At 39.8% G+C, this 25485-nt stretch overlaps 1 protein-coding gene across 5 annotated transcripts in view; it reads right to left on the minus strand.

The window, feature by feature from the left end:
• CABIN1 (calcineurin binding protein 1) overlaps positions 1 to 25485 on the minus strand; it is a 109224-nt gene that overhangs the window by 13733 nt on the left and 70006 nt on the right. For all 5 annotated transcript variants that reach the window (XM_068653916.1, XM_068653914.1, XM_068653915.1 and 2 more), the window contains exons 32-36: positions 18584 to 18747; positions 16479 to 16575; positions 14750 to 15388; positions 14208 to 14282; positions 1414 to 1708 (exon numbers count right to left, since the gene is read on the minus strand). In XM_068653916.1, coding sequence (XP_068510017.1) covers positions 1414 to 1708; positions 14208 to 14282; positions 14750 to 15388; positions 16479 to 16575; positions 18584 to 18747 — 1270 coding nt within the window. The remainder of the gene's footprint in view (positions 1 to 1413; positions 1709 to 14207; positions 14283 to 14749; positions 15389 to 16478; positions 16576 to 18583; positions 18748 to 25485) is intronic.

Here is a 25485-nt window from a genome sequence, read left to right on the forward strand (position 1 = left end):
GCAACTCCTAACACTGGATGTTAAATCTCAATTTTGTCCTGTACTCAGAGATTAGCAAATTGGGAAAACTGATTTCTCCCTCGCTTGCTCTTTGTTGCCCATGAATTCAGCAGACTGCGTGTGTTTAGATGCCAAGGCTGATTACATAAGGCAGTGTATGGATGGAAGTCACAGTACGACTTTACTTTCACAAAACATCTAGATGATACATAATACTCATTAATGAGTAGGCTATCATTAAGTCTCACAAATCTAGGCACTATTCCCATTGTATCCTCGTCTGTCACTTTCCCCCAAAGCTGTATGTTTGTTGTTCATTCATGACTCTATCTGGGTTCCTATTAATTCTGCTATGGCATTTTATGGGTAGCTCTAAAGTTCAAGTTTGTGAGCAGATGGAGCGAGTGCAAGCAGCAGCAGAAGGTTTTTCAGACAGTGTTCCTGCTAAGGTTGCAAGGAAGTACACACCATAACAGGTGCTCTACCACTGTAACATGCACAGTGTCCCACAAATAAGCACAGCCATGTCTTTGGGCACCCAAGATAAGTCTGAAACTGGGTCTAATCTTACTTCGTGCCCAAAGTGGATCAGCGATTTTTACTACTGCTAACAATGCCAGCTTGCCAGGACAGCAGGAAAGAAAAAGACGGCGCTCTCAATTAACTCTTTCCTCATTTAGGCAATCTGTATAGGACCAAGTATATAACACAGTCCTAACCAAATCATACGATCTTGCTACAGAATAAGTAACATTTGTTTTGCCTCTTCAACCCTTTTCTGTACTCCAACTTTGCACATAACCATACTAGGACTATAAATATATTTCCAACATTCCAGTCCTGCCAGATGCTTCTTTTCTCAAATGTGAAACATAATGGTGATGGTACACTAACTTATGAGCCATGCAGAAGCTTGGAATTTTCACAGTATTACGTATCTCCACACACATATACATGGCTGTGATATCTGTGCATCTAATTATGTTAATCTGGCACTTACAAGTCAGATGTAGGCTATCCATCAGTTTATTGCAATTTCAATCACTTCCAACTTTTTAAAAGCATTTGAGGTATTTTAAAGAACCGTATCTTTACTTTCTTTAAGAAAAAACAAATGCCACTTCAGACTTAAATGATCTATTTAAAATATTATGTTATTTTTAGGCTGCTATTCCATGATTTCACATGCAAGTTACGTGCAGTGCGTACTAGAAGCTCTTTACTATATCCTAGCAATTAAAATACGTATAATTTTATACATGTCCCAAAACAAACCCTCTGTTTGTGTAACCTTTTGAGTATGGCCTAGTGATCACAAAGTGGGACAGAATCAGAACTCAGGCACTGACTCACCATGTGGCCTTGGCAAACTGATTAGAGAGGGCCATGATGTTCTGTCTCCCTGAGACTTACCACGTGCAAGATCACTCATGCTGGGAGCAGTCTCTGCATTCTGACTCCGGAGATGCTCAGTGTCCCTGTGTGACTCCTGGGAGGGAGGCACTGAAGAAGATGCTGAGGAGGAAGAGGATGAAGAGGAAGAGGCTGGTTTGGATTTGGGATGAAGATCATTCAGTCTCAGGAGATTTTCAGGAGTCACAGTGTCTGGATTCACTGGGGCAGGATGCAGTGTGGCTGGTGTTACTGGGAAGAAGCTCTCTCTGGTGTCCTTCGTGTGCTTTGGGGTTGTGGGCATTTCTGCTGTGGACTGCATAAAACACAAAAGGGAAGGCAGAGACAGTGAGAAATACATGCCAGTAATTCTGCACCTGCTACCTGCTTCAGTTACAACTGCAGGCAGTACGACTTCTTGTAGACAGAAAACACTAATAAAAAATCAAACATTATTATAACGCAATCTTTCTCCTTTACAGATTATTTTCCTGTTCCCTTCAATCCACTTATCAAACTAGCACTTGAACACTTATTCATATTCACATTTACAATGCTTTATTTAACAAGTCCCTCGCAACATAACACTTTCCTGAGCTCCATCATTAAGCACAAGTTACAAACTCTTATAAACAGAAATTTATTTCATGCAAAGGTGTGTTGACAAACTTGGCCTGAATGAACAGATACACAGTATTTTAAGAGAATTTGTAAATTATTAAAATAAATGATTTTTAGTAGATGATATGAGAAGAAATGGAGAAAACAGAAACACGTATTTGCTTGAAAAATAAATCATCAGCCTAGCCCCAAATCATAAATCCCCAATAACTGCAGAACTGAATAACATCGGTGTCCAATTTGGAACAACACTCTGGGAATTCATTGCCTTTGTAGGAGTTAAAAATGGCACCAAGAGCAACACTTTTCTCCAAAGCCCAAGCTAACAATTTAATGCAGTGCTGTTACTTATGTAGGCAGAAGGGTGACAAAAATTCACCAAAGGGAATAAAAGCACCCATAAAATGAGCATCTTCGCTATAATTTTTATCAGTAATTAAATAAAGTATTCTCGCCTGTGGGGCCAGAGGATGTTTTTATTTCATGTTCTTTACAGTCTTCATTTAATGGAGACTTACTGTACCATAAAAGATATGGCTGAGTGGAATCTCAGTTGTTTAATTGCCTGTCTCATTCCTCTACCTCTCATACCTCTGCCAGGAATGAACAAAAAGTCATTTTAACCATGGTGATAAAGTACGAGTGTTTGGAATAGAAATAAAGAATCCGGCTGTCAGATGTAAAATCAAATTGGTCCCTAATGTCCTAGATGACCCAAGATTTATTACCGTGCCTTAAGATTCAGCAGAATTTCACTGAGAAATAAAGTAAGCTGGGGAAATTACATCTTTAAAATTCCAAGGTGGAAAGCATACAAACACATTTCTGACAATAAACGGTGGAATGTATTTTAAAGTTCCTGAACTCGATTAATCAATTGCTTAAACATGTGATTAAAGTCTGCAAGATTTTATGTGCACAAAAGAAATAAAACATAGCAGCTATAGTCAAAACAATTGCCCTGTAGGATGAAATAAGGTCTACTCTACCTCTGAAAACAACAAGTTTCTGATGTGTAAAGCCATCAGTTCCAAAACTAAAGGTCTCAAGATGCACAAATAGGATTGGATAAACCTGAGGGAAATTAAGCTGCAGAAGAAAGCCTCACGCCAGAAGTGAGATCACTAGAGGAAATGTTCTCAGCTGTGATTTAGAGGGAAAACCCTTCACATCCATGCACTTCATTAACTCACATAACACGTTATGTAGAACCTGAAATTTCTATGCTTATATTGTATCTATTTTTTTCTGCAGAAATATATGAGGATACTACTAGTTAGTTACTCATTTGTTAAAAATACATCTGCATCTCAAACGGCATTTCTATAAAAATGCACAGCTATTACCACAGACAGAAAGAGGACATCTGGAAAGTAACTCAGCAAGATTGGGATGGAACTCAGAATAAAAATGATTACTGAGAGAAGGAACACAGCATCATGGAGTAATTCCTGCTGGAAGGGACCTCTGGTCCAACTCCCTGCTCAAAGCAAAGCTGGCTTCAAAGTCAGATCAGGTTACTCAGGGCCAGTGTCCAACCCAGTTCCACGCACCTCCAAGGATGGAGGTTCCATAACCTCCCTGGGCCCTGTTCCAGTGCTCTGCCACCTTCACACTGAACACTTTTTTTCCTATCACTTCTGCCAAATTTCTCTTGCTCCGACTTGTAACTGGTGCCTCTCATCCAGCTCTTTCTTCTCTATTGAAGACAGCAAATCAATACCCCCCAGCCCTCCAGTAGTCTTCTTCTCTCCAGGATGAAGCAATCCACCTCTCTCTGACTTCACTGCTGTAAGGTCACACCGGTGACCAGAAACCAACTTCTTTTCCACCAGGACCCCGAGATTGTTTTGTCAGTGCTGCTCCCCAGCCAGGTGTGTTACACCGGGGTCATTCAGCTCCAGATGCAGGACTTTGCATTTTTCTTTGCTGAGCCTTCAGGAAGTTCTTGTTGATGCTATCCTCCAGCCTAGCTAAAGTCCTCTGAACAGTAATTTCCATTCTCCATCTTCCTGACCATGCCCTCCAAGTTGGTGGCATTCATGAACTCCCTGAGGTTTCACTCCATCCCATCATCTGGGGCCTTACAGAGGATGCTGCCTCAAAATGAGCCCCTCAGGAACGCCACTGGCTGCCAGGTGGAAGCCCAGTGGTCGGCCACCACACAGGGACACAACAAACGGTGAAGAGAACAAGGCCTCCTTGCAAGTTGTGGATGGCCAAGCACACAAGGAAGAAAGCTTGAGACTGAAATAACCCTTATAGGTGTACATAAGTAGAACAAATTCATATTTAAATTTCTCTCAAAATAAGGATGTGATATCAGGGGCAAAAGTCTTTTTTTTTTTTTTTTTTTTTCCTTCATTTTCATTTTTTCCCTTCCAGGTGAAGTTGCAGTTTGGGCAAGTTTTCTTTTTTTTTTTTTTCCCCCATATAAAATTAACCCGCCTTATCCAAATGTTAATTGCAGTAAGATTCCTAATACACAGTCAAAAAGTACAGCCTCATATACTAAAGCCTGGCAACCAAAGATTTTCATATTTATGGCTTTAAAGGGAACGTTCCAGATGTGACCTGGTACAGAGCTGTCGAAGGATTCTGGAATTATGTTCTTTTCAACCCAGTGAAACAGACAGACCTTGACAGGAGGAAAAAAAAACACAACAACTCCTCTCAATGACTTTCTTTTCTCAAAACAGTGCGTGGGGGTGGGAGAAAAGGAGGAAAAGCTATCTTTAAATAAAAGATGAAGCATAAAAACACAAAACAAAACAAAAAAGCTACCGTGCATTCTGTCATACACATGGCCCTAACAAAAAAGGATTTAAGCCTGGCTTATAGGTTTTATTGGACCCAGAAACTGGAGAAAATCCAAAAGTTGTGTGCAGAAAGCTAGGAGGACTTCTTCTTTAAGACATTCGTTTTTTAATTTAAGGGCAAGAATTTCAGCACCTCTGATCAGTTAAGTGTTGCTACTCCCAAACTCCAGGTTAGTGCAATGCCATTCACTATGCTGTTCATCAAGAGTTATGGGGCCATGCTATCATCATCATGTAGATGACTGCCTCCAGAAAAACACCTTGTAACACCACATTTGAAAAGTAAACCTAGAAAAACTCATTACAGGAAGTCTTGCATTTGCCAAAACCACTTTATGTTCATCTATTCTTACTGCTCAAGGCACAAGAAACACAAGGCACAATAAAGATTATCCTGCACAAATGTGAAGTAGGAAACAGAGTAGCAGTGATAATCCTTTAACAGTGTTTTATGTTTCCTCATTGAGGCTGTTCTCATAGAGCAGGGATTCTTCTTAATGTCTGCTTTGCTGTGGCACTTTTTAAATCACAAAAATTCTCCTTCCCTCACCCCTCCAACCCATCTCACCCTGCTGAGCTTCTCTATTATCACTGCTGCTTTTGATCTACAGCAGCTTTATCATAAAGTGGCTTTAGTTACTGAGGGGAATCTTCTGTTTTCAGGCATGATGCTCACAGAACAAGCGCATATAACCGAAATAAGATGAAAACTTATTTAACTGCCTTCCTTATATCTTTTGTTGAAATTACAGGTTCATCCGGTCAAGATTGGATTTTCTTCTGGATTTTTATTGAAGAGCATGAAGTTCTACTTTTGTCTCGACTACTATACTATCAAAGTCGATGGAAGAAACATTTAAGACATTAATATCCAAACAATGTGTCACAGACTGAGAAAAATAGTTCATTACTTCCATAAATATCTACCATCTTATCTCCTGTTCTTTAAACCATCTAGTAAAAATGTTCTTTGTTATGAAGTTCGTATAAAGCCAAAATTCAAATGAGTAATTAGCGTGCATGTTTGTATGGATTATGACTATTTCTAACTTAAACACATGAAGGGATCCAAATCATCTCCTTATTTGCTCAAACCTTGACTATTTCAACATACTTCTCTGAGAGATGATTCAGCTTCAGGGAGGCTATGGGCAAACCCATCTCATGTTGAAAAATGATGTAAACAAAGTAAATAAAATGCAGGAAAACAGGCCCTGGAACAGCCTTCCACTAGGAAAAGCAGTAGTGAAAAATAAAAATAATTTTTTTCAGAGATGTTACTGGAAAAAATAGCTCCCTATTATTTCCCAGTGAAGCAGCTCAGTAATGAAACAACAGCACAAAAAAATAATAAAATAAAATTGGGCATTAAGTCATAAGAAAATTGTGCTTTATAGACTGTCTGCAAAGGCAGGAGGTGACAACCTGAGCAAGGTTATATTTCTGTCTTGTTGTTTTCAACATGTTCTGAAAAACAAATAAATCCTACAGGAACCTTACTATATTGCCTCTGGAACAGTTCACTGCTTTGTGGCTGTGGGAAAAAATAACGTTCAAATGTTCCATAAAATGGGAAAGCAACAGGCTTCCCAACAGGAGTTTCCTAATGAAAGATGCTGGCACTGCAACTGTTACATAACGTTTGGTGGTGGTGGTTTTCAAACTAGTCTCACGTCTGAGTACTGGCAGGACTGAAGTCAGAACCCCCCAAAAAACAGGTACACCTTTTCAGAAGGGCACCTTCCTGGAAGCCATCGCATGAACTGTCTGACTGATACGCCAGCCACGTTCTACAGCACTACCACTCCAGCTTCTGTTCAACACTGTTTTAATTATACCATGTCTTTTCATATTTTTCCTCCTGATCTCGCTATGGCAATATTTTGAAACAAATCTCCCTTGGAAGTTTTCTCCAAAGTGCATTAGAGCTGCAATATCCATTATCCATAACCCAGATTCTGAGGAACCTTCTATTTCCTAAGATTACTGTTTTATACACAGAGCATAATGAACTTCATATATGTCGAACTGACTGCATTCCAGCCTAACAAAATCCCCCATTTGCACAAATGCATCTGGGACTTAATGTCCTGTTTTACCCAAGCAGCAATATTCTGGCAATACTTTCATACACAAACAGCAGCATTATTATGGACAGAGAAAGACAAGGAAGTAGGATGAAAACATGAATAGACAAACTAAGAGATAAAAAGTGACTTTTCTTTCCTTCATGTTCACTTAATGATTGCTTTCTGCAGCAGACAGAAGGAGGAGAGCTGTTAATTATATCAAGAATACACCTCCAGGATAGAGTGAGAGGGGGATGCCATGGCAACTGGCAAATGCAACAGTGAACAAAATGGTCACCCTTTGGTAGGAGTGAGACCATGAAAAAGCTCGTCCTCTCGTCCCCTCGATCCTCACCTCCGCCTTCCTCCTCCTTTGTCATCTTTGCTGCATTAATAAAGCACGCAGACAACTCAGGAAAAACAACTTTCTCTGTAAGCAGTCTCTGACGTCTTGATGTGCAGGAAGAAAAGATGAAAATTAGCAGCATGTGGGTGGAACAAAAGGGGGGAAACACATGAGGTAGAACTAGAGATTATTATTTTCTAATTATTTAATATTTGACTTATCTCCTCCCATCCCCAGTGAAGTGCCTTTACAGAGGGCTTTTAGCTCTGTTTCTCGAAGAGAACAGCTTGCTATGGCTTTTTTTTTTTTTTTTTTTGAAGTGAGAATTTGAGAAGAAAATGCTCTAGACATTCAAGGCAGTTCAAACAAGTCACTCGCAAGTTTTCTCCCTGAAGAAAAAAGCCTAAAAGACTGTAGCTGCAACGCTGGCTGCATTCCACAGCAGAAGGGGAAAAATCCACTGAAGTGCCCTCTAGCTCCACGCACAGAAGACGATCTTTATTCTGTTCCAAACAAAACGTCACATTCACTGTAAGGTCAAACACAGAGACTGGAACTTCACTAGGCTGGTGGTCAGGAGTCAATCCAAGCACTTTGCTGCTGAGGTTGTGTGCGGTTCCAGCTACAGGCTCCATACACCAAGCCCATTCCCTGCATTTCCCTAAAATCCTTCACTGCGAGGGACCAGCCGAAAAACAGCCATTGCCAGCACTGGGGAGAGTCACACTGGCGAAAGAAGAAACCAAGACCTCCGATACCTGTTTTGGAACTAGAGAAGGGTGGAAGCAGCAGCCCTAAATTGCTGCCTTTCCCCCAAAAATATTGCTTTTCTATTACGGAGGTGGCAAAAATTTTGTAAAAGCAAAGATCACGCTGGCAGCCTGCCAGGAGCCTGAAGACACAGCTGATTTGCATAACCTGATTGTGCCTTTGTGTTTATAACAAATTTACTTGTTTTGATTCTAGTGGCAGCTTCTTCATGAAGCGTCATGTTTAATTAGATCCGATATTAAAAATCGCTGGAGTTGTGACTGCAGGTTTAGAAAGGGGAAGCAAGGAGAGCGCTCAGAGGTTGGCACCAAGGAGAGGGAGAAGGTGGTCGCAGATGTGGTACTTTGGGAAAGGAGAGCAGAGTTACGGGCAAAAGGCAGAACTCTATCTGTCAGAACAGCATGGGGAGAGCTCGAGGTTTTGCAGCTGGAGTAGGAAAGGGGGGGGCTGAAAATTTCTTTTCTCTCGCTCTTCAGGGATTGAGTTGGTCCCAAAGCAAGGATTTTTTGGCTAAGGCAGTAGTGAGTCTTAAATAACTCAGCAATGTTGAAACAGTCCCTTCTCATGACATTTAGATGATATACTATATGGTGAAGAGCCAATAGAAACGCTCAGCTGCTACAACGCTAGCTTTTCCTAGGACTTTCTACATTCAGTTCCGTATTCTCAAGGGTCAGAGCACAGGACTAGAGACTTAGTGGCATTTTGGAACTTTGCCTTTGAACACTACTGTATTTTTAGATGTTAAATCCATGTGCAATGTTGATGTCTGCAATGTTTTAAAGCTGTTCCATATAAATGCAGTTCTCAGGACTGGTGATGCACAGTATACCCTAATGCGTGACCACAGAAGTTTCACTTGTCCTCTTGTCTTCAGACTACCTGTCATGACAGTTTCAACACTGATGAAAGCTGTAATTTTAGTGTTAAAGCACTCAGTATTAAGCTTGCAGTAACAGAAATACTTTTTCAAATTGCAAGTCAAGAAAAAAAAGCGTTCTTAGATTGAAGTATCTCCACTTGCACTAATGGGATACGTTGTGTATTATGAATCTTCATCCTAGTTCGTGCTGCAATAACTTTCCCACACAGACTTGTCTTTAATGGCATCAGACATCATCATTATACATAAAACGAAGAATTTAATATGACCGACTTTAGGCAGTCAGTGAAAAGGCTTATTAGAAATTCCCTCATTATCTGGAAGCTTCAAAACTCTTTTCTGCTGGCCCTCCTCAGTCCTTAGGACAACACATTTAAGCATAATGCTACGTCAAGGTCAACCTGGTCTGCCTCAACCTTTCATTCTCCCCCACCAAGGCCTCCTAGGTATTCAGTTTCCAGGGACCATTAATTTCATATGAAAATCATAGTTGGCGAGACTAAAAATATATCTCATAACTCAGAGCAATAGCTGACTGCTTTCAGGATCTCTGCAAATCTTTTTAATAACTTTCTCAGACTGAGAAAATAAAAAAATAATAAAAAAAAAAGAACAAGCATCCTTCAAAATGCTGTTTGACCATGAACTGGTCAAACAATTTCTCAAGTAACTTCAGTAAGTTAAATACTAATGACACAGTGACCGTTACTGGGCAGCAGTCTCAATACATTTGATACTTTTCTGTCGAAGATCTTGCTCTCAATAAGAACTTAAAAGGAAATACACAAAAAGAAAGACTTTCGGTCACACCTGCTCTCCAGCCCAGCGTGTTGCACAGCCTCTCAGACACCTATGGCAGCACGGAGGAACACTTCCATACACACCGTGGCACAGGAAGCAGCAGCCACCGAGGAATCAGGCTCACTTCTAGCAGCAGTTCTCGTTTAGAAGTGCTGATTTAACTATGCTATGTTCCTGCACTGTGATTCACTGCCACGTCTCCTGGAGGTATTATTTTAAACAACAATAAATCCAGAAAACCCCAACATCACCATAACCCATAAGTTCAGCCAGAACTACTTCTTTTCTTCCCTCAGATAAAAACAGCCCAGCAGGCGAGACTAGAAAAAAATAAATTTCAGCAAGTGAACAAAACCCATTTGCCCCCTAACAAAATGAAATTCTGGCCACCCCCCGTCAACCAAAGAAACTTCTGAAACTGCAAAATGAAATTGGCTCAGTACCTGCTCGCAGTCTACACAATATGCAAAGTAAAACAAAAATGTGGAATGGAGCATTTCGTGTTTTCTTTATTCTTCCTCTCATTCAACTCCTACCCAAGGATGCAGTTGCACATCACTATGGCATCCCTGCTGCTGCTCCTCTTTCAGATCACGGTTTGCATGGTGCACAGCTTCAGAAGAACAACGAGGCACTGTACAAACACAGCCAATGCTGCCACAGTCCAAACTTTTCCAGTTTGACTATTCCCTCCATGACTTTACTAGCATAAAACATTAAATGTCTTTGGGATCACAACCCCACTCCTGACAGGTGGGTCTGAACTAAATTTAAGCAGTCTCTGGAACTTGACTTTTATTTTACTTTATTTTTAAAAATAGTGCAATAGGCTAAAGAGTACTAGGTCAATCCTATAAAATGGGATTGTTTGAGAAGACATTTGGTTAAATCCTCAGCATACATTCACTTAGTCACACAAAGTCTCAGTGACTTCAACAAGAGCAGTTAAATACACAACAAGCAGCAAAACTGAATTCTCTGAAGGGCTGAAATGGAGTCTTCTGTCCCTGACGTGAGCAGGGTATGCTGCCACACCATGCATGACCTCATGACACAATACCTAAATTCTCTGTTGAAATATCAATTTTCAATAGAGAATACTTCCATTCTAACAAGGCTCCAGGAGCACATGAACTTTGCATGGCAAAGCTTTGTACCACCTTCCTTTTCTGCCTTCTTCAAAGCTGCGAGCCAACCTTTATAAGCCACTTCCCCAGATATTAGGTTGACTCTGTAGAAGAGGATACTTGAGTCCCATTGGCCTAAAATGTGTTAACATTACCTCAGTCATGAAGACCACAGAGGATTTCTGAAATGAATTGAAAGTGTCACAGCATTGTCAAGCTATTAAAAGGATTAGATCTCATCACAGAAGTATAATAACCCACTTCATCAAATTCCGTTTACTGATTGCCGTATTGTTTCCTGCTTGTGCCTGAAGAGGCATATAAAAAGATTTCAACAGAGTTGTTAAATATTTAGGTTAAAAACCTTGACTGGTCTGGAAGACAGCTGAAATGCCGTAATTCAAATATCTCCTAATTTAGTAGGAAGCGAAAACTTTCATAAAGAAACCATATACTGTCTGGAACTGCAAAATACAACAACTAGCAGAGGAAGACATATATCAAGATGGGTTTTGTGCTTGCTTTTTGTTTTTTTGGCTGGCAATTCCATGGGATAAGAGACTGAAGAACCACAGGCCCTGTAAACCTATTCAAACCATCCAATAACAAAGCACTTCTCTGGCCTGCGGCAGCTTTATGCATGACATCATTTATTTACAGAAGGCGAATACTTGCCAATTTTAAATAAAACAGGATCCAGTCTGTTGAAAACAGACAGATGTCTACAAGAGCGGCTATTCCTGTGTCTCCACACTAATTCAGTGTGTTATACTAGCAACAGTAGGACAGCCTCACACCGCTAACAAGATCTGCTAGAAATAGACGAAAATGAGACTGCAGAATGTGATAATCTCATTAGTTGGGACTGCTTCCTAAAAGGGACTGCTTACAGGCTTCAAAGTGCATCACATTAAGAAGTATGTTTTATTTCTAGTGATTTAACAGGAAATTTCATTGCCTCCAGTGCAGCTAAATACTAGCTCACCTACTGCATCTATTTCCAGATTAATTTGTGTGCAGATTTTTCACCATTCTAACATTTTGCTACATGCCTGAGGAACCGTGGACTTTGCTGGAAGAGCTGGCACAGCAATCACATACCCAGAACCTTCACAAAGGCCCAGCAAGGAACTTGGCTGATACACACAGCTTCGCACAGTTTTTGAAAAGGTAAACACATCCAAAAAGCAAATTGTAACATTACTTTTTAAACAAGCTTATTGGCAAACTCCTTTTTAAAATCATAAAACAGTGCAATGTCTCCTATTTTTCCCCAAGATAAACTATTAAGACTAAGAAACATCTTAACGTTCTGAGCCAGTATTTCTTTGTTAGCAAACCACTGTTAAATACCAGAAGACAAGCAAAGAAAGATTTTCACTACAATACCTCTCCTGACATTTCTGTTCATTTCTACAGTTCAATGGAAAAATGTTACTTGTTTCCTGAGGGGCAAAAACTGGAGAAAAATGTTACCTCCATGGAAATCTTAATGAAGAAAAACTCCCTTTACTCTTACATTCTCTTCTGTTATTCTGCTAGGAGATGCACTGTCTAAATGCACATTCTAATTAGATGCACTCTAAGGCAATTTTTACTTCAGTATTAAAAACTGGAAACCTTTACAGATACTCAAGACCCAGACTTTCTACAGAGTACAGAGAAAAAGACAGGTTGGCACATCTCCTACCAAATGAAATTGACACCATTTCAGGAAGAAATTTAGTATGCAGGTAATCTTGTACAGAACAAATGGTGGATAATAGAGTCTGCTCTGAGAGCCTGAACCTCCTCTAGCCTCCTCGATAAGGCAGTAATAACCAGTAAAACAATATTCATCAGAATGAGATGAGGAGAACAAGTACCTAGAGATTCAAGAGAATGATGCATGAAAATGCAAGGTTCAAGCTCCAAAAGAAGGCAAATATTAAATGGAAACAAACAACAACAACAACAAAAAGACTCTGAAAGGTTTCAGATATTTCACAGAAGGCATAGAAATATCTGATTTTCCCAGAGTTGCAGAATAGACAAGTCTAAACCTTGCTGCAGGAGCTGACCTACGGCCTCAATTTCCTGCAGCTCTAATAGGCAGAAAAACCTAAAAGGAAGGCCTTTAACTCTAGATAGCATAGGAAGTTCACCTTGCAAGTTTTGCCTCCTATTAACCAGCATCCCTAATGCTATTGTGCTTTAGTTAGTGTATATGACAAATACATTTCCAGAACACACTGGAGAAAGGACCAGAAGGCATACGTTATTTGAGGCTAGGTTGAATAGATTTAAAGAACAGAGGCAGTGTCTGGTGATGGATATCAGATTTGCTTTATGAAGTAGAAGAATTATCTGTAAGTTTAACAGAAGTATTTGTTTTGAAAGACAGGTGAATTAGGTATTAAAATCCATTCCGCAGTAAGACAATATTTAAATTGCTGACATGAGATGTGCCTCCTCAAAAGGTTATGTTTTTGCAAAGCAGAGACAGCTGTATTTCACAAAAGAAAGACCTCTGCCAAATTTCAAAAATCGAAAAGAGAAATTCTCACAGACTTTTGTTGTGCTTCAATTGTTATGAAAATTAACACATAGGCAAGTGATGGAGAAGCAGACAGTTCTCCCCCTTATGCAACCATAACACTTCTTTTGGTAGCTGGTAATCTGCAGTGCACTACATTGCTATCTCTAGAGCAGTCAGAGCCATGTATTTCTCATATACCTCTACTGTGCAAAACACACAACGGGAAGAGGAAGTTACAGGAGATGATGGCAAATTGAAACATTAGGCAAAATGAACCACTAAACACGCTACTGATCCATTTCAGGCTTAACTTCCCATTAAAGACTGATAATAATCATCCCTTTAAAGCTCTACAGATGTTTGCTGGAGAAACCCAGATACTACAAGCTAATACAAACTGAGTAATATAAGAGAGTTAAAATCAGAGTTATTGTTGCAAGCTGAAAGAGAAGACATTTGGTACCTCCACAGCAGGGTGCAATGTCAGCAAGGAAAGAACTGATGAGGTTGTTAGCCCTTACGGGTTCAGAGAGAAGTAATTACCACCCATGAAACGCTGAGGAATGATGCGGACATTCAGAAAATCATAGTGTGCCTTAAGTATTTCAATTTGAAGATTATTTAATGCTTTCAAGAAAAGCTTTTGGGCACGCAAATTCAACTTCAAGCAAGACAAACAGTAGTAATGACCCTAACGAAAGGGATGAGCTTCCTCCAGTAATGTGGCCCCACTTATCCTTAGACAACAGTACAAGAGAAGTAGGTATTTCTAATTTCTGCAAGCACTCAGCCACAGACTTGACTTTACAGACAATATAATAAAAGCATGTTACAAGTAACAAGGACTTCACAGAGCTTACCTGTTTCTGTGCTGATGCTCCCATATGCACCTGGCAAAACTTGACTGCCTGTTCAAGTGCTGCTTCTTCATCCACCTGAATAGAGAATCACAATTAATGAAGTCATAATTACTTAGATCATTTACAAATCCAATTACTTTCAGATGAAATGGGGATGTGGAGCATGGTAAGTGGGAGAAGCAGCACTCCTACGGCAGAAAAGTGATCTTTAAATGTATAATCCTGAGTAACTGAAGATATACAACTCTTTTTAAACTCAAACTAACATTTAGTATGAACAAACTCTACAGAACTGGTAGTAGGGCTCTTAACTGATTTCAGCAATTTAGAACTGGAGTTCTTGAGTTCCAAAACACAGAGGGGCTTACTCCCCCCCTCACAACAGTGCTCTTGTAGAGAGTGCTTCTCTGGGAGACACTTATCTCCACCTTTTGAACAGATACAGGGCCAACCTTATACTGCTTGGTTTGGCGATTACTGTTACTCTCTAATAATCTCTAAGGTCACCAACAGAAATTACGATGAACAACAGAATGTTTTACCTGTTTAATCAGCATGTACGTCTCAGACATGATCTTCTCAATTTTACCCAGGTCATAGGCCATAACTTTCTGACCTTGCTGCCATACCCGGTAAGCATCAAGTAGAAGTGTTTTCCCAGAATCTACATCCTCAAGTAATTTCCTCTTCCTGCTGGATCTCTGGACAGGCTCTTCCGTATGTACTGCTTGAACCGTCCCTTTAGTTGCCTGCTGCTGCTTTGAGCTGATACTTAGCTCTTCCAAAGAAAGTTCTGCAGTCCGGCTCTCTTGAGCTCTCTCTTTTGAGTTCCTGCCAGCCTGAAGACGGTCTGGCTCACCGCGTTTACATGAAGAATCAATTTTTTCAGGGTCATTGGAATATCCATCGAAATCCATAGGCTCAACTGAACCAGGCCTAGGGAGCTCTTTAATTTCCTTGTCATTCTTGTCATCATGTTCCAATATGTCCATAGCATTAGGAATCTGTCCCTGGGTCACTTCTTTTACTCCATTTTCAGTACTATGTACTACTCCATCCGATAAAGCTTGCTTTTTGGGAAGGACATCTTTGCCCTCTTCAGCGCTAGTTTTATTAGAAACGTCTGTTGTCATCCTTCCTGAAGCAAGGTTAGAAGACTTGGAACTCTGATCTTCTGAAACCTTAATAAAAGAAGTCATTCTTCTCTGTTATTATTGAAATCAAAAAGCATTTCAGCACAGCTATACTACCACGACTACTGACATGAAGAACCTTCACATTACTGCCTCTGCTGAAGAAAATATATTACTTCATATTCATTCTTGTTTGTTCCTGAGAATTAATTAATCCAAGCCACAAGTCTTATAATTAAAGTATTTTAATCAGTTAAACACCACAGAGAAATCAACAGCACAGGCTGAACCAAATCTGCAATGATTTTTTTTAAACTGAAGTCAACACTATGGAATCCCATTAAATGAAATCCAAGGTTTTAGTAGCACAAATTTTATTTTTAATGTATTAAAATCAAAACTGCATCTGTTCCTTTGGCAGCTGCAGATCAACCTCAAATACTAGAATCTTTCCTTTGGTTGCTCTTGCATAACATTGTTACTAGATGAAGTATGCTAAACTCTGCTATAATACTTCAGTTTTGTACCTTTACATTTGTAATGGACTAAAGATAGAAAACCTCAGTACCATATCCCTTTGTTCAAATATTGTTAATTATACAATTTCTTATGGACATTTTCTTTAAGTTCCTTAAGACACTGCTAACTTGGAAAACCCATAGGAACAAGTCCTTCCTTGAATGTATTTACAAAAAAAAAATTGAAGTTCTAGCTATCTTAATCTGTAAACTTATTAGTCTCTAAATGACATTTAGAAATTGGCAGGCATGCAAAATCCAATTGTCTAGTTTTGTTTTGTAAGAGGAATTGTAGATCATCTTAAATGAAAGTTGCAATAGACTCCACCTGAAAATGCAATAGTTTTTATATCCCCTGTAATTACTATTACTCAAAATTTAAGGTAGTCAAATCAAACTTACTGCAATCCGTTCTCAACCATTAAATTTATTACTTAATTTAAAAATCAAAAAAGAACAATGCTGGAAGAAAGTTTTCTGTGTAACTGCATATAAACAGAAGTTATGAGAAGTGATAGAAACGTAACCCTTCAACTTCAGTAGATATAAGGAACAAGTAAACTGAATCTAGGAAAACCTAATCATTAAATCAATGAGCATCACACACACTGCTGTCTTACTTGCGTCAGATCGTTGAGCGTGTCCTCCAGCACTTTCACTGTAAGCACAAAGGCTTGCTGGGCCAGAACCTGGCGATCTGCATCACGCAAGTACTTCCTGTGCCACAGTAAAAGAACATAAATGAAGCTAACTGCCAAAAGGTTAGGTGACTAAAAGCAAGTACCGGGATTTAAAACAAAAACTATTTTAAATATGCTAGAAGAAAGCAAACAAAACACATTATACATGAAAATTATATACAGAAGTGTGTACATGTAAACTCATAAAACGTAACATTTTAACTATGTTTCCCTCCACCTCTCCTCTCCCCATAATAATCAAAGACATGCCTGAAGTAAAAGGTAGATAGCACTACCTACAAGTGTAGGTGAGGGAAGGGGAGAAATGCAAAAACTACGGAGTGGAAGAGACAACCAGGATTACAGTTTTCTTTTATCAAGCCATTGGTGCTGCTCAAATACTAACTGTCTATTCAAAACCTTCATAAAAAGAGAATTAGTCACACAACACTATCTTGAACCGCCAGGCGATTTTCATGTTATGGATAAACTGGGCATGTGATATTAAGGATATCAGCAAATCCCTCTTCTCATTGGTCATATTGGTTAATTTCAAATCGAGGTTTTTAGAGCTAAAACACTGATGTGCCAATGCCTTTTTTCTATTTAGTACTGTAAAAACCTGACATTCTATCTGTAGAACTTACTCACTCTACGGCTTCATTTAATTTACTACATAGCAGCTTCACAGCATTATGATGCTTCAGACCACTTTCAAGGAAAACATTTCCAGCAATCAACACTACCCAATTGAGTTTGATAGAAAAATGGTTTTGTTTTCAGAATGGGATAGTTTTAATGGGCTAAAATCAAGTAAATAATTTTGAAGGATGCTCTTTAGTCAGCAAGTTGACATTTTTAATAAACATTTTCTCTCTACAATATTACATTAAATTAAAATTTTTCTTTCTCTTTCAGACAAAAGATAGAAAAACTTGACTCATCACTAATTCTGATTTTTGTTGTTGTTGTTTAGGTAGGGTTGCTAAAGGCGCATACCAGGCACACCCAGAACATTTGTAAGTTCCTGTAATGATTGCAGTTCACCATGGCTGGCATTGGCTGATCCAAAACATCAAATTACTTGTTTGTTAAATTCAGTCTAGACTTATAAATAACATAATATTTTTAGTACAACTCTGGGCTTGCTTAGAGCAGAATTTAAGCCTTCTATGGTCCAGTTCTTCTGATATGTTAAAAGTCAAATATTTTTGGCTTCAAGTTTGCTGAACATGTGGTGACATATTCCCAGATATACTATGATCTATGCAAATTCACATGCACTCGCATGAGAAAAATACATCAAGAAACCTTCAATGCCTCCAACTTATTGCCATCAATCATTCAGGTCAATTTCTCAAGCATTTGCCAGAGACTAATTTCAACGTTTCCCGCTCAGTGAACAACTAGAATTTTACCTCGATTGCTTCAGGATTTTCTGTAGAGGTTTATACTTGTCTTCCCATTGATGCAAATCTGTATATAGTTCACGTTAAATGGCTTTTTTTTTTTCTCAATTAGGGATAATACAATTAAAATTAGATCACCCCCTGAATAGGATAAGCTTTTTAAATAGCATCAGCTGCCCGTAGCCACATAACCATTGTTCAGTCAGTCAGGGATTACAGGAAGGCAGGATGCCTGGGCCGTGACCTCTCACTGAACAAGGCTCTTATGCAAGAGGCCATCAGAGGGGTGCAGAAGTCGCGATGCTCTGCTCCACCAGGGAATCCCTTCACAGGATAGAAAGCCTCTGGAAGTCTGGTTAAGGCAGATGCATTTCTCTTGAAACTCCGAGCAGCCATGCAGAGAAACTCCAGGCTCTATTCTGGAATCATAACCCTGGGAAAATTTAACCATCGCTCCACTATATTCCCATGGAAGTCTGTCTACAGACTATTTCCTAAAGGAAGAATGTCTTTTTTATTTAAAGAATATCCTGACTTGGAAGGGACCCACAAGGATCATCAACTCCAAAACACTTCCACAAAGAACAAAATATAGGCAAAACTTTACAAAGTAACAGATTAAAAGAAATCTCATACTTTCCCTGATCAGGGGTCCTCTGTAGCATAGATGAGACTTTCAGCAAGGTGTTGTAATCCTTGAGCTGTGCCAGCACGTTTAGCAGTAAGACTATAGAGCGGTTCATATGAGATGCAAAACTGCCCGGACGGTCAATTTCATCCACGGGGATGCGCCAGATTCCCTGCAAAGAGAGGAAAAGAGGAAAACCCTAAAGAAGGATCCAGATGAAAAGGACAGAAAGCTTAAAATGTGCACCTGGTTCCTCAGCATACGGATTTTCAGAGAATCAGGGGAATAAAGGCCAAATGCTGCAGACTTTCAAACAGGGAGATGTGGACTTAAAGTCAACTGATTAATTCCTGTTAGTAGCAGAAGAAGGAGTCTTGTAGAAGCCTCAACACACCTTTTAAATGACTGAACTATTCCCCCCAAAAAAATCAAGCAAAGCCTAAATTATAATGTGCTTTTTCGTTAAATGCCTGTGAACACACATCCTACTTAAGCTAAAACTCAGCTACCATTAAAAAAACAAGTAACTTAACACAGATTTTCCATGCCTGAAACCTGCAACTCTTCCCAGCCAAAAATCTGTAACTAAATGTGTTAGGAGCTTGGTTACTGTCTTGATACCATCAGTGTTCACCTTGGCAGTAACCAGCCTGATAGGAAGAATCAGACTGCTTGGCTGTATCTAGTTTCCAGTGGGAGATTCAAATACTTGTGCATACATCCCGAGCCTCCTAATTACATTTCTGGGACAAGGGAATCTTTGGGGAGCGAGGCTGGAGATGGATAGAGAACACAATTTAATTATGGTTAGTCAGCTCAGATTTTGCAATGTCTAATAGGTTTAAGCAGTGTTTTTTTCCAGGTGTTTAATAAGAATGCTGCCAACTGCTAGTCAACCAGATTTGAAGAACACAATTTAAGTAATATTATACTTGCATCTTGGCATGTGCTTTGTATTTTGTATTATGGCCATGCACAAAAAAAATGCTGTTATATCAGTGCAAACCCTCTGCTCACTTTGCTCAGTTCTGAAATGTTTCCTGTAGCAGCTCTTTAAGATGAAAACCCTCTGGTCATATACACCGCTCTGCGACGCTGCAGGAAAGAATAGCTGCCTTGATAAGAGTATTGGACTGAAAATGAGTTCTGCTTTCCAAGCCTGGTCAGAGAGCAGGATATACAAATATTTACTCTTTTATCCTTGTTTAAAGGTCTTGCTTTGGTATTTTTAGCTTTACTTTCAGTGTGAGCAGAACTCTTCAGAACTTAATACAATGTGGAAACAAAGAAAACGAATACTGCAATCACAAGTGGCATTTGACCACAAAAGAAGCAGGTACATAAATGGCCTGCTTGCAAACCCCCTCTGTCTTCAGAGAATCTGTAGTTCTGCTCCATAGCATGTATAGGCATGTGAGGAGGTGGGACACAACAGAAAAAAAACACACACACAAAAAAGTACAAATATCAGGAAAAACAGGAAACAATAGGAAACAATTACTTCAACTCAATATAACACAGACTGTTCAGCCAACTTTTTTTTTTTACTCTTGCTTTTCTTCCTGCTCTCGACTCTTACTCCCTAGTGATCAGAGACACCCATTTTCCCTCTTTGTTCCCCAGAGCTCTCTTTACAATTTAGTTGCAGCTTTCTTTTTCCATGAAGTTCCTAAAACATTGAAGTGGTTGACCCCTGAGGCACAACTGTCACTTCCCATCCCCAACTGCTAACACCCACAAGTACCTTCCATGGCTTGGTGGCAAAGATTTTATCTGCTCAAGCAGCTTATTGGCTCTCACCTAGGTACAGACCTTGGAGGAAACAGCTCTGTAACACAGCACAAACTTTAAAGAGCCTTTTTCTCCCCCAGAACTACTCGATTTTACTTGTAGGCTACAGATGAGCATGCACATTCTAGAGCTGATTTTTTTTTTTTTTTTTGCTTGTCTGCACATATGTAAACTGGGTTTCTGCCAAATCCTAAAACAACTGAATGCTTCATAATGGCACCATATGCAACAACTTACTTAGCCAATTTAACTACACAAAACAATTTACGGTCGACTTAGATGCATACTGAAGGAATGGAAAACAGCCAGCGCGGAGGTTCCTGGTCTTTTTCAGCATTATCTCATCCTTTATTTGAATTAGGCAGATCATTTGGAGTGAGTTTCAGGATATCGTTTCTGGAATCAGTTGAAAATAATTCTGCAGATCCCACTTACATGTTCCATGTATACATTTTAGTAACTCACCACATACCAAAGATTATTGATTTAGAAGTCTCCATGCACCACTTTTCTTCGTTTAAATTGAAAATATGAGGGAGAAAACGAAGAGAAACTGCTCTGAAGTAACAGACTTAGTCCAACAAAAAACTTTGGGAAAGGACTAACTCCATGTGAAAAAGGTGAGCTTCCTCATACTTCAAGCCTTCAGGCTCTTCATGTAAACTTACCACAATCCACATTATTTCATTTGTGCCAACAACATTAGCCATGACTATAGCAATCACAAAAAACCCTTCCCTTTAACTCAAAGATGTATCTTGTGTGTGTTTATGAGGCAATTTCGATAGACCTGGATGCATACTGTTACATGAGAAATTCTCCAACAGTGGGATGTATCCCACCTCTGCTACCACAGAAACTGCACAACGCAATAACACCGTTTGCAGTGATGGAATATACAAATTGCAGCCAGGAAGCCCAGCAAGTGACAAAGTTCATCTGCTACAGAGAAGGCAAGTTGCCTATTTTGGGGCCCACTGCTCTTCCATCCTTCTACAACACCAGGCACACCGGAAGAGTTTTAAACAAAACTCACATTTTAAATTTACTTCAACATTGTCGTACAACAGAAAGTCTGATTTTAAAAGGAGAGTCACTAACTTGCCACGTATTGACTCACAGTGTTACAAATGCAAAACAGCAATGCATAAGATTCCTGTCCTAGGTTACGTACCTGCCCGTTTCATGTGCAGCCTCAAGCCAAAAGCTGAAAGAAACCTGCCATTAGGAGCTGGAACAACATTCATTCCACCCACTGTGATTTTATTAAGCATTATGCAAAACAATTATGGCGAAGTGAGTTTTTCAGAATCTACTTCATAAGCGATATTGAATTCTTTTCAAGAATGCAATTTGAGCCAGAGGCTAAAGAAACATTCTCATCCAAACCTTTGCCAAAGAGAGGTTTAGCTAATCCCACCAGGCGTATATTCTTCCTTACCAAGTATCAAAAGCCTTCATGAAGAATATTTTTGAATTAAGATGAAATTCTGCAACCTTTTTTTTAATGGCCTAGGCCATTTAAAAACATTCAGCTTTTAAAACAGAACTTCAGAAATAAATACAAATGCAAAGCTTGAAATGAAATAACTGGGGAGAAGACTGGAAAAAGTTACTCAGCTTGACCGAAGTTTTCATATCATCGTTTTAAAATTCAGATTTGCTAGCAAAGTATCTCCCTTGAAAGTACAAACGCACAGGCGTGCAGATCCTTGCGACAAGCCTCTGCAGTTCCTTAGAGTGCTTTTATTACTGATTGTTACCACTCAGACTTTTTGACAAAATGTCTCCAACTCTAGCCACCAAATGGATTTTACATCCAAGGCAGCGCTCCGCAGCGCAGCTCCCGTTTGCTGGCCGCCATTCCTGCAGCTGAAAGGTTCTCCTCCCTTCTGCAACAGCCAGCAAGGCTGTTTACATGAAACTAGAGGAAGGAGCGAGGGAGCCGCTTCCAACAACTCCAAATGTCTCTCAAGATCCAAAACGTCAAACTGCTTTCCATGCCTTCCTGGCTAAGCAAACATTCTGCAAGAGTGGGGGGCGGGGAAGCCAGCCTGATGCGCTCTGCTAGAAAAAATACATCTGGGAGTAAGGGAAAATTCTGCAGATGACTTCACGTTGAACTTTACATTAAATCTGAAGCTGAATAATGAACGCCCCAGTACAGGATATTCCTCATGACACTTGTTTCAACTTTTACAGCCTGAAATTTACTGCACAACTTCCACTTGCAGAAATCCAGACCTGGGGAGGAAGGTAACAAGAGGACCACGCTGCACGGAGTCTTGTGAGCATGTTACAGCAATAGTGGATACTTTCTAGTTCAGTCACTGAAAATAGAAAGGAAGGAAGTTCTTATTATTCCTCTACACTGCTAACTTCAGAACCTTAAGGGAGGGGATTCCCTAGGGTTTAGGAATGCCTCTCCAAAGAGGAAAAGCTGACAGCTCTTAGCAAAACCCAAACTTCTCTGGAGAGAGCTGCCGCTGACACTGCGGAGTTTTAGAGTAAGCCATTTTCTAAGCAGAGATAAACTTTCTCAACATTGCATGATTTCTCTCAATGAAATGGAGTAATGCTGGTCATAACTCAGATGATCCAATTCCCATGTAACAGGCAAACCCATGAAACAACTACTGCTGCAAATAAAGACCTCCCATTACTTAGGACTCAACTCCCAATTTATTAAAAGGCTCCCAGAAGTGCAAGTTGCACTGGTTACACCAAACAATTCCACTGCTGCCTTCTTTAAGTGACCAAAGCAAATTCAAGCTCTTCTTTGACCCAATATTTGTCAGTCTAAGTAACGTCCTAATGTACCAGTTAATAACGCAACAACCTACACAATATTTTAAAACCGGAAGTTGAATTAAGTACAATTGTATAATTCCTGGAAATCTCACTTTCTTAAAGATAAACGTTTTTCAAAATATGTAACAGGGTCAAATGCAGCATATTGGAGCACTACAGGCCATTTTCCATCTAGGTCAATATAAGATCTTGCTCTGGGGAACTGAAGAGGAAAGGAACATGGCTCAAGATGAATGGTCTCTGCACACAGGAATCTAAACCTGACTTTTTTCAGCCAAGAAAGCAGAGCACAGACCCTCAATTAAGAAAATCCCCACTCCCCTCTGTAGGCACTGCTTTATTTAGTGCTCAACTTGGTACGAGTGTGTTTGCTTGACAGCCCATGATTTCCTGCTAGCGCTGAGTGCTCCCATTGAAAGCTCCTCCCCACCCCCCTGGTTAGCAAGTTATTAAACCACTTTCCTCACCCAACCTTAGCATGCTCCATCTCTTGCTGTTTTATTTTGCCACCTGATCTGGGCTTTTCTTCTTTTCCACAGACAATTCTATTATTCGTCTTCAATTCTTCTCTTCATTGCTATTCAGTATGTAGTGGAACAATTCCACTTCTGTGAGCAGGAATGCAGGTGGATACAAAAAACTAAGAAATTAAAGCAGTTGTATTCACAATATTAAAATTATTATTAGCTGCAGGGACTTGTACTATCAAGGAAAAAGAGGAGCCTTCTGTGAGTAACTTACAGAGCCAATGTCAGAAAATCTTACAAACTTTCATAGCATTTAAAGAGCATTCTTCTTCTCTGCTGTTAGTCCTGTCCACATTGCACAGTAACAAACTAACAAAAATAGTACGATAAATAAATGACATTTTTTCAACCTGAAAATGTAAAAGAAATAAAGCAAAACTGCAGCAACTTTTAAGAAGCAGAACAAGATTACAATTCCTAGGCTACGTGTGTGTATATATTTAAAAACCATATACACAAAGAAAAATAAACAAGATGTATGCTTTCTGGCAGAACTGCAGAACTGTGCAGCATGATTTCAGCAAGACAGCAGCATGAAAAATGGTGACAAATGAAAATGCTCCGCATGCTCCAATTATCATATGCTGATAAAGAAACGCATTGGACAATTTTCACCCCTAATTTCTCTCTACAAACTATAACATTTTCAGAGCCTCAAATTTAAGACTTTTCAATTTCTAGAACAATCATTCTACAATTGACATGACATTGAATTGGTTTTAACCCTATGAAAAGAACACCTGAGTTGTACCTACTTCGAGAGACTATTATGGGTGAGCATGAGTCAGGGACGCTCACAGATGAGGTAGGGAAAGGGAGTCATTTCCTCGCTGAATAAGCAATCATCTAAAACCAGAAGTGCCTTGTTAAGATGATAAGTTACAAGTTCAGGTAGAGTCAGTGAAACAGAAACCAAGGTCTACAGATAGCCTTTACAAAACATCGGGTTTGGCCGTTTGCCAGGCAGCATCTAGAGGTTTTCGTTTGCTTGTTCAAGAGGCTCAAGGAGTTTTTTTACTCATGTTTCCCATGTACCACCTGATTGCACAATGATGGCAACAGACAGACACAGAGACACAAAAAGAAATAAAGCATCCGTTCCACTCCGTGGCTACAGCAGAAATACAGAGAAGAAAGTGAGAAGGAGCAACAGGCCACTGTCTTCACAACCCCTGCTTTGAAGGTGCAATCCTGTTCAAGAAGCGACATGGCTGCGATACCTCAGGAGCTCTGCACAGCGTGCCTCAGGCAGACATCACCCACCTGAAAATCCAGGGAACACAGGAGGAGTGCGCATCGTGTATCACCATCTGGATAATGAAGCCTGCTCCCCCTGCTACTTCTCCACGTTAATGTCGACAGTGCCAGTGGAGCATGTTTCCCCAGAGTACTCCAAGAGACAATCCTTCGATTCTTTGGTTTAGCACTTCTCTACTCTGCAAATCTGGGGTGCTAAAGGGAACGTGGATTTCAAGATACAGCTGCAGAACAACAATTTTTTTTCTACATCAAAAAAGGTTCCCTTTTGTATAGCAGGACAACTCCTCAAGCTGAAACAACAGCTATTGATAAAAGACTTTTGGACAAGTGAACTATGCACGTTTATCATCTTTTCTTCAGCTTTGCTCCAGAAGTTGCTTCCTTTTAGCAGGTATATTTTAGGAATGAGAGAAAGATGGGCTGGTTAGGATAGGACTGAAATCATCAGCAGTTAGGATCATCCACTGGGTCCTGCAGCCAATCCAGGGTTTTCAAAGAAGAGAAAGAGGTTTGTTAAAGGG

The sequence above is a fragment of the Anas acuta genome, chromosome 17 (genome assembly GCF_963932015.1).
Source record: "Anas acuta chromosome 17, bAnaAcu1.1, whole genome shotgun sequence".
Classification (NCBI taxonomy): domain Eukaryota; kingdom Metazoa; phylum Chordata; class Aves; order Anseriformes; family Anatidae; genus Anas; species Anas acuta.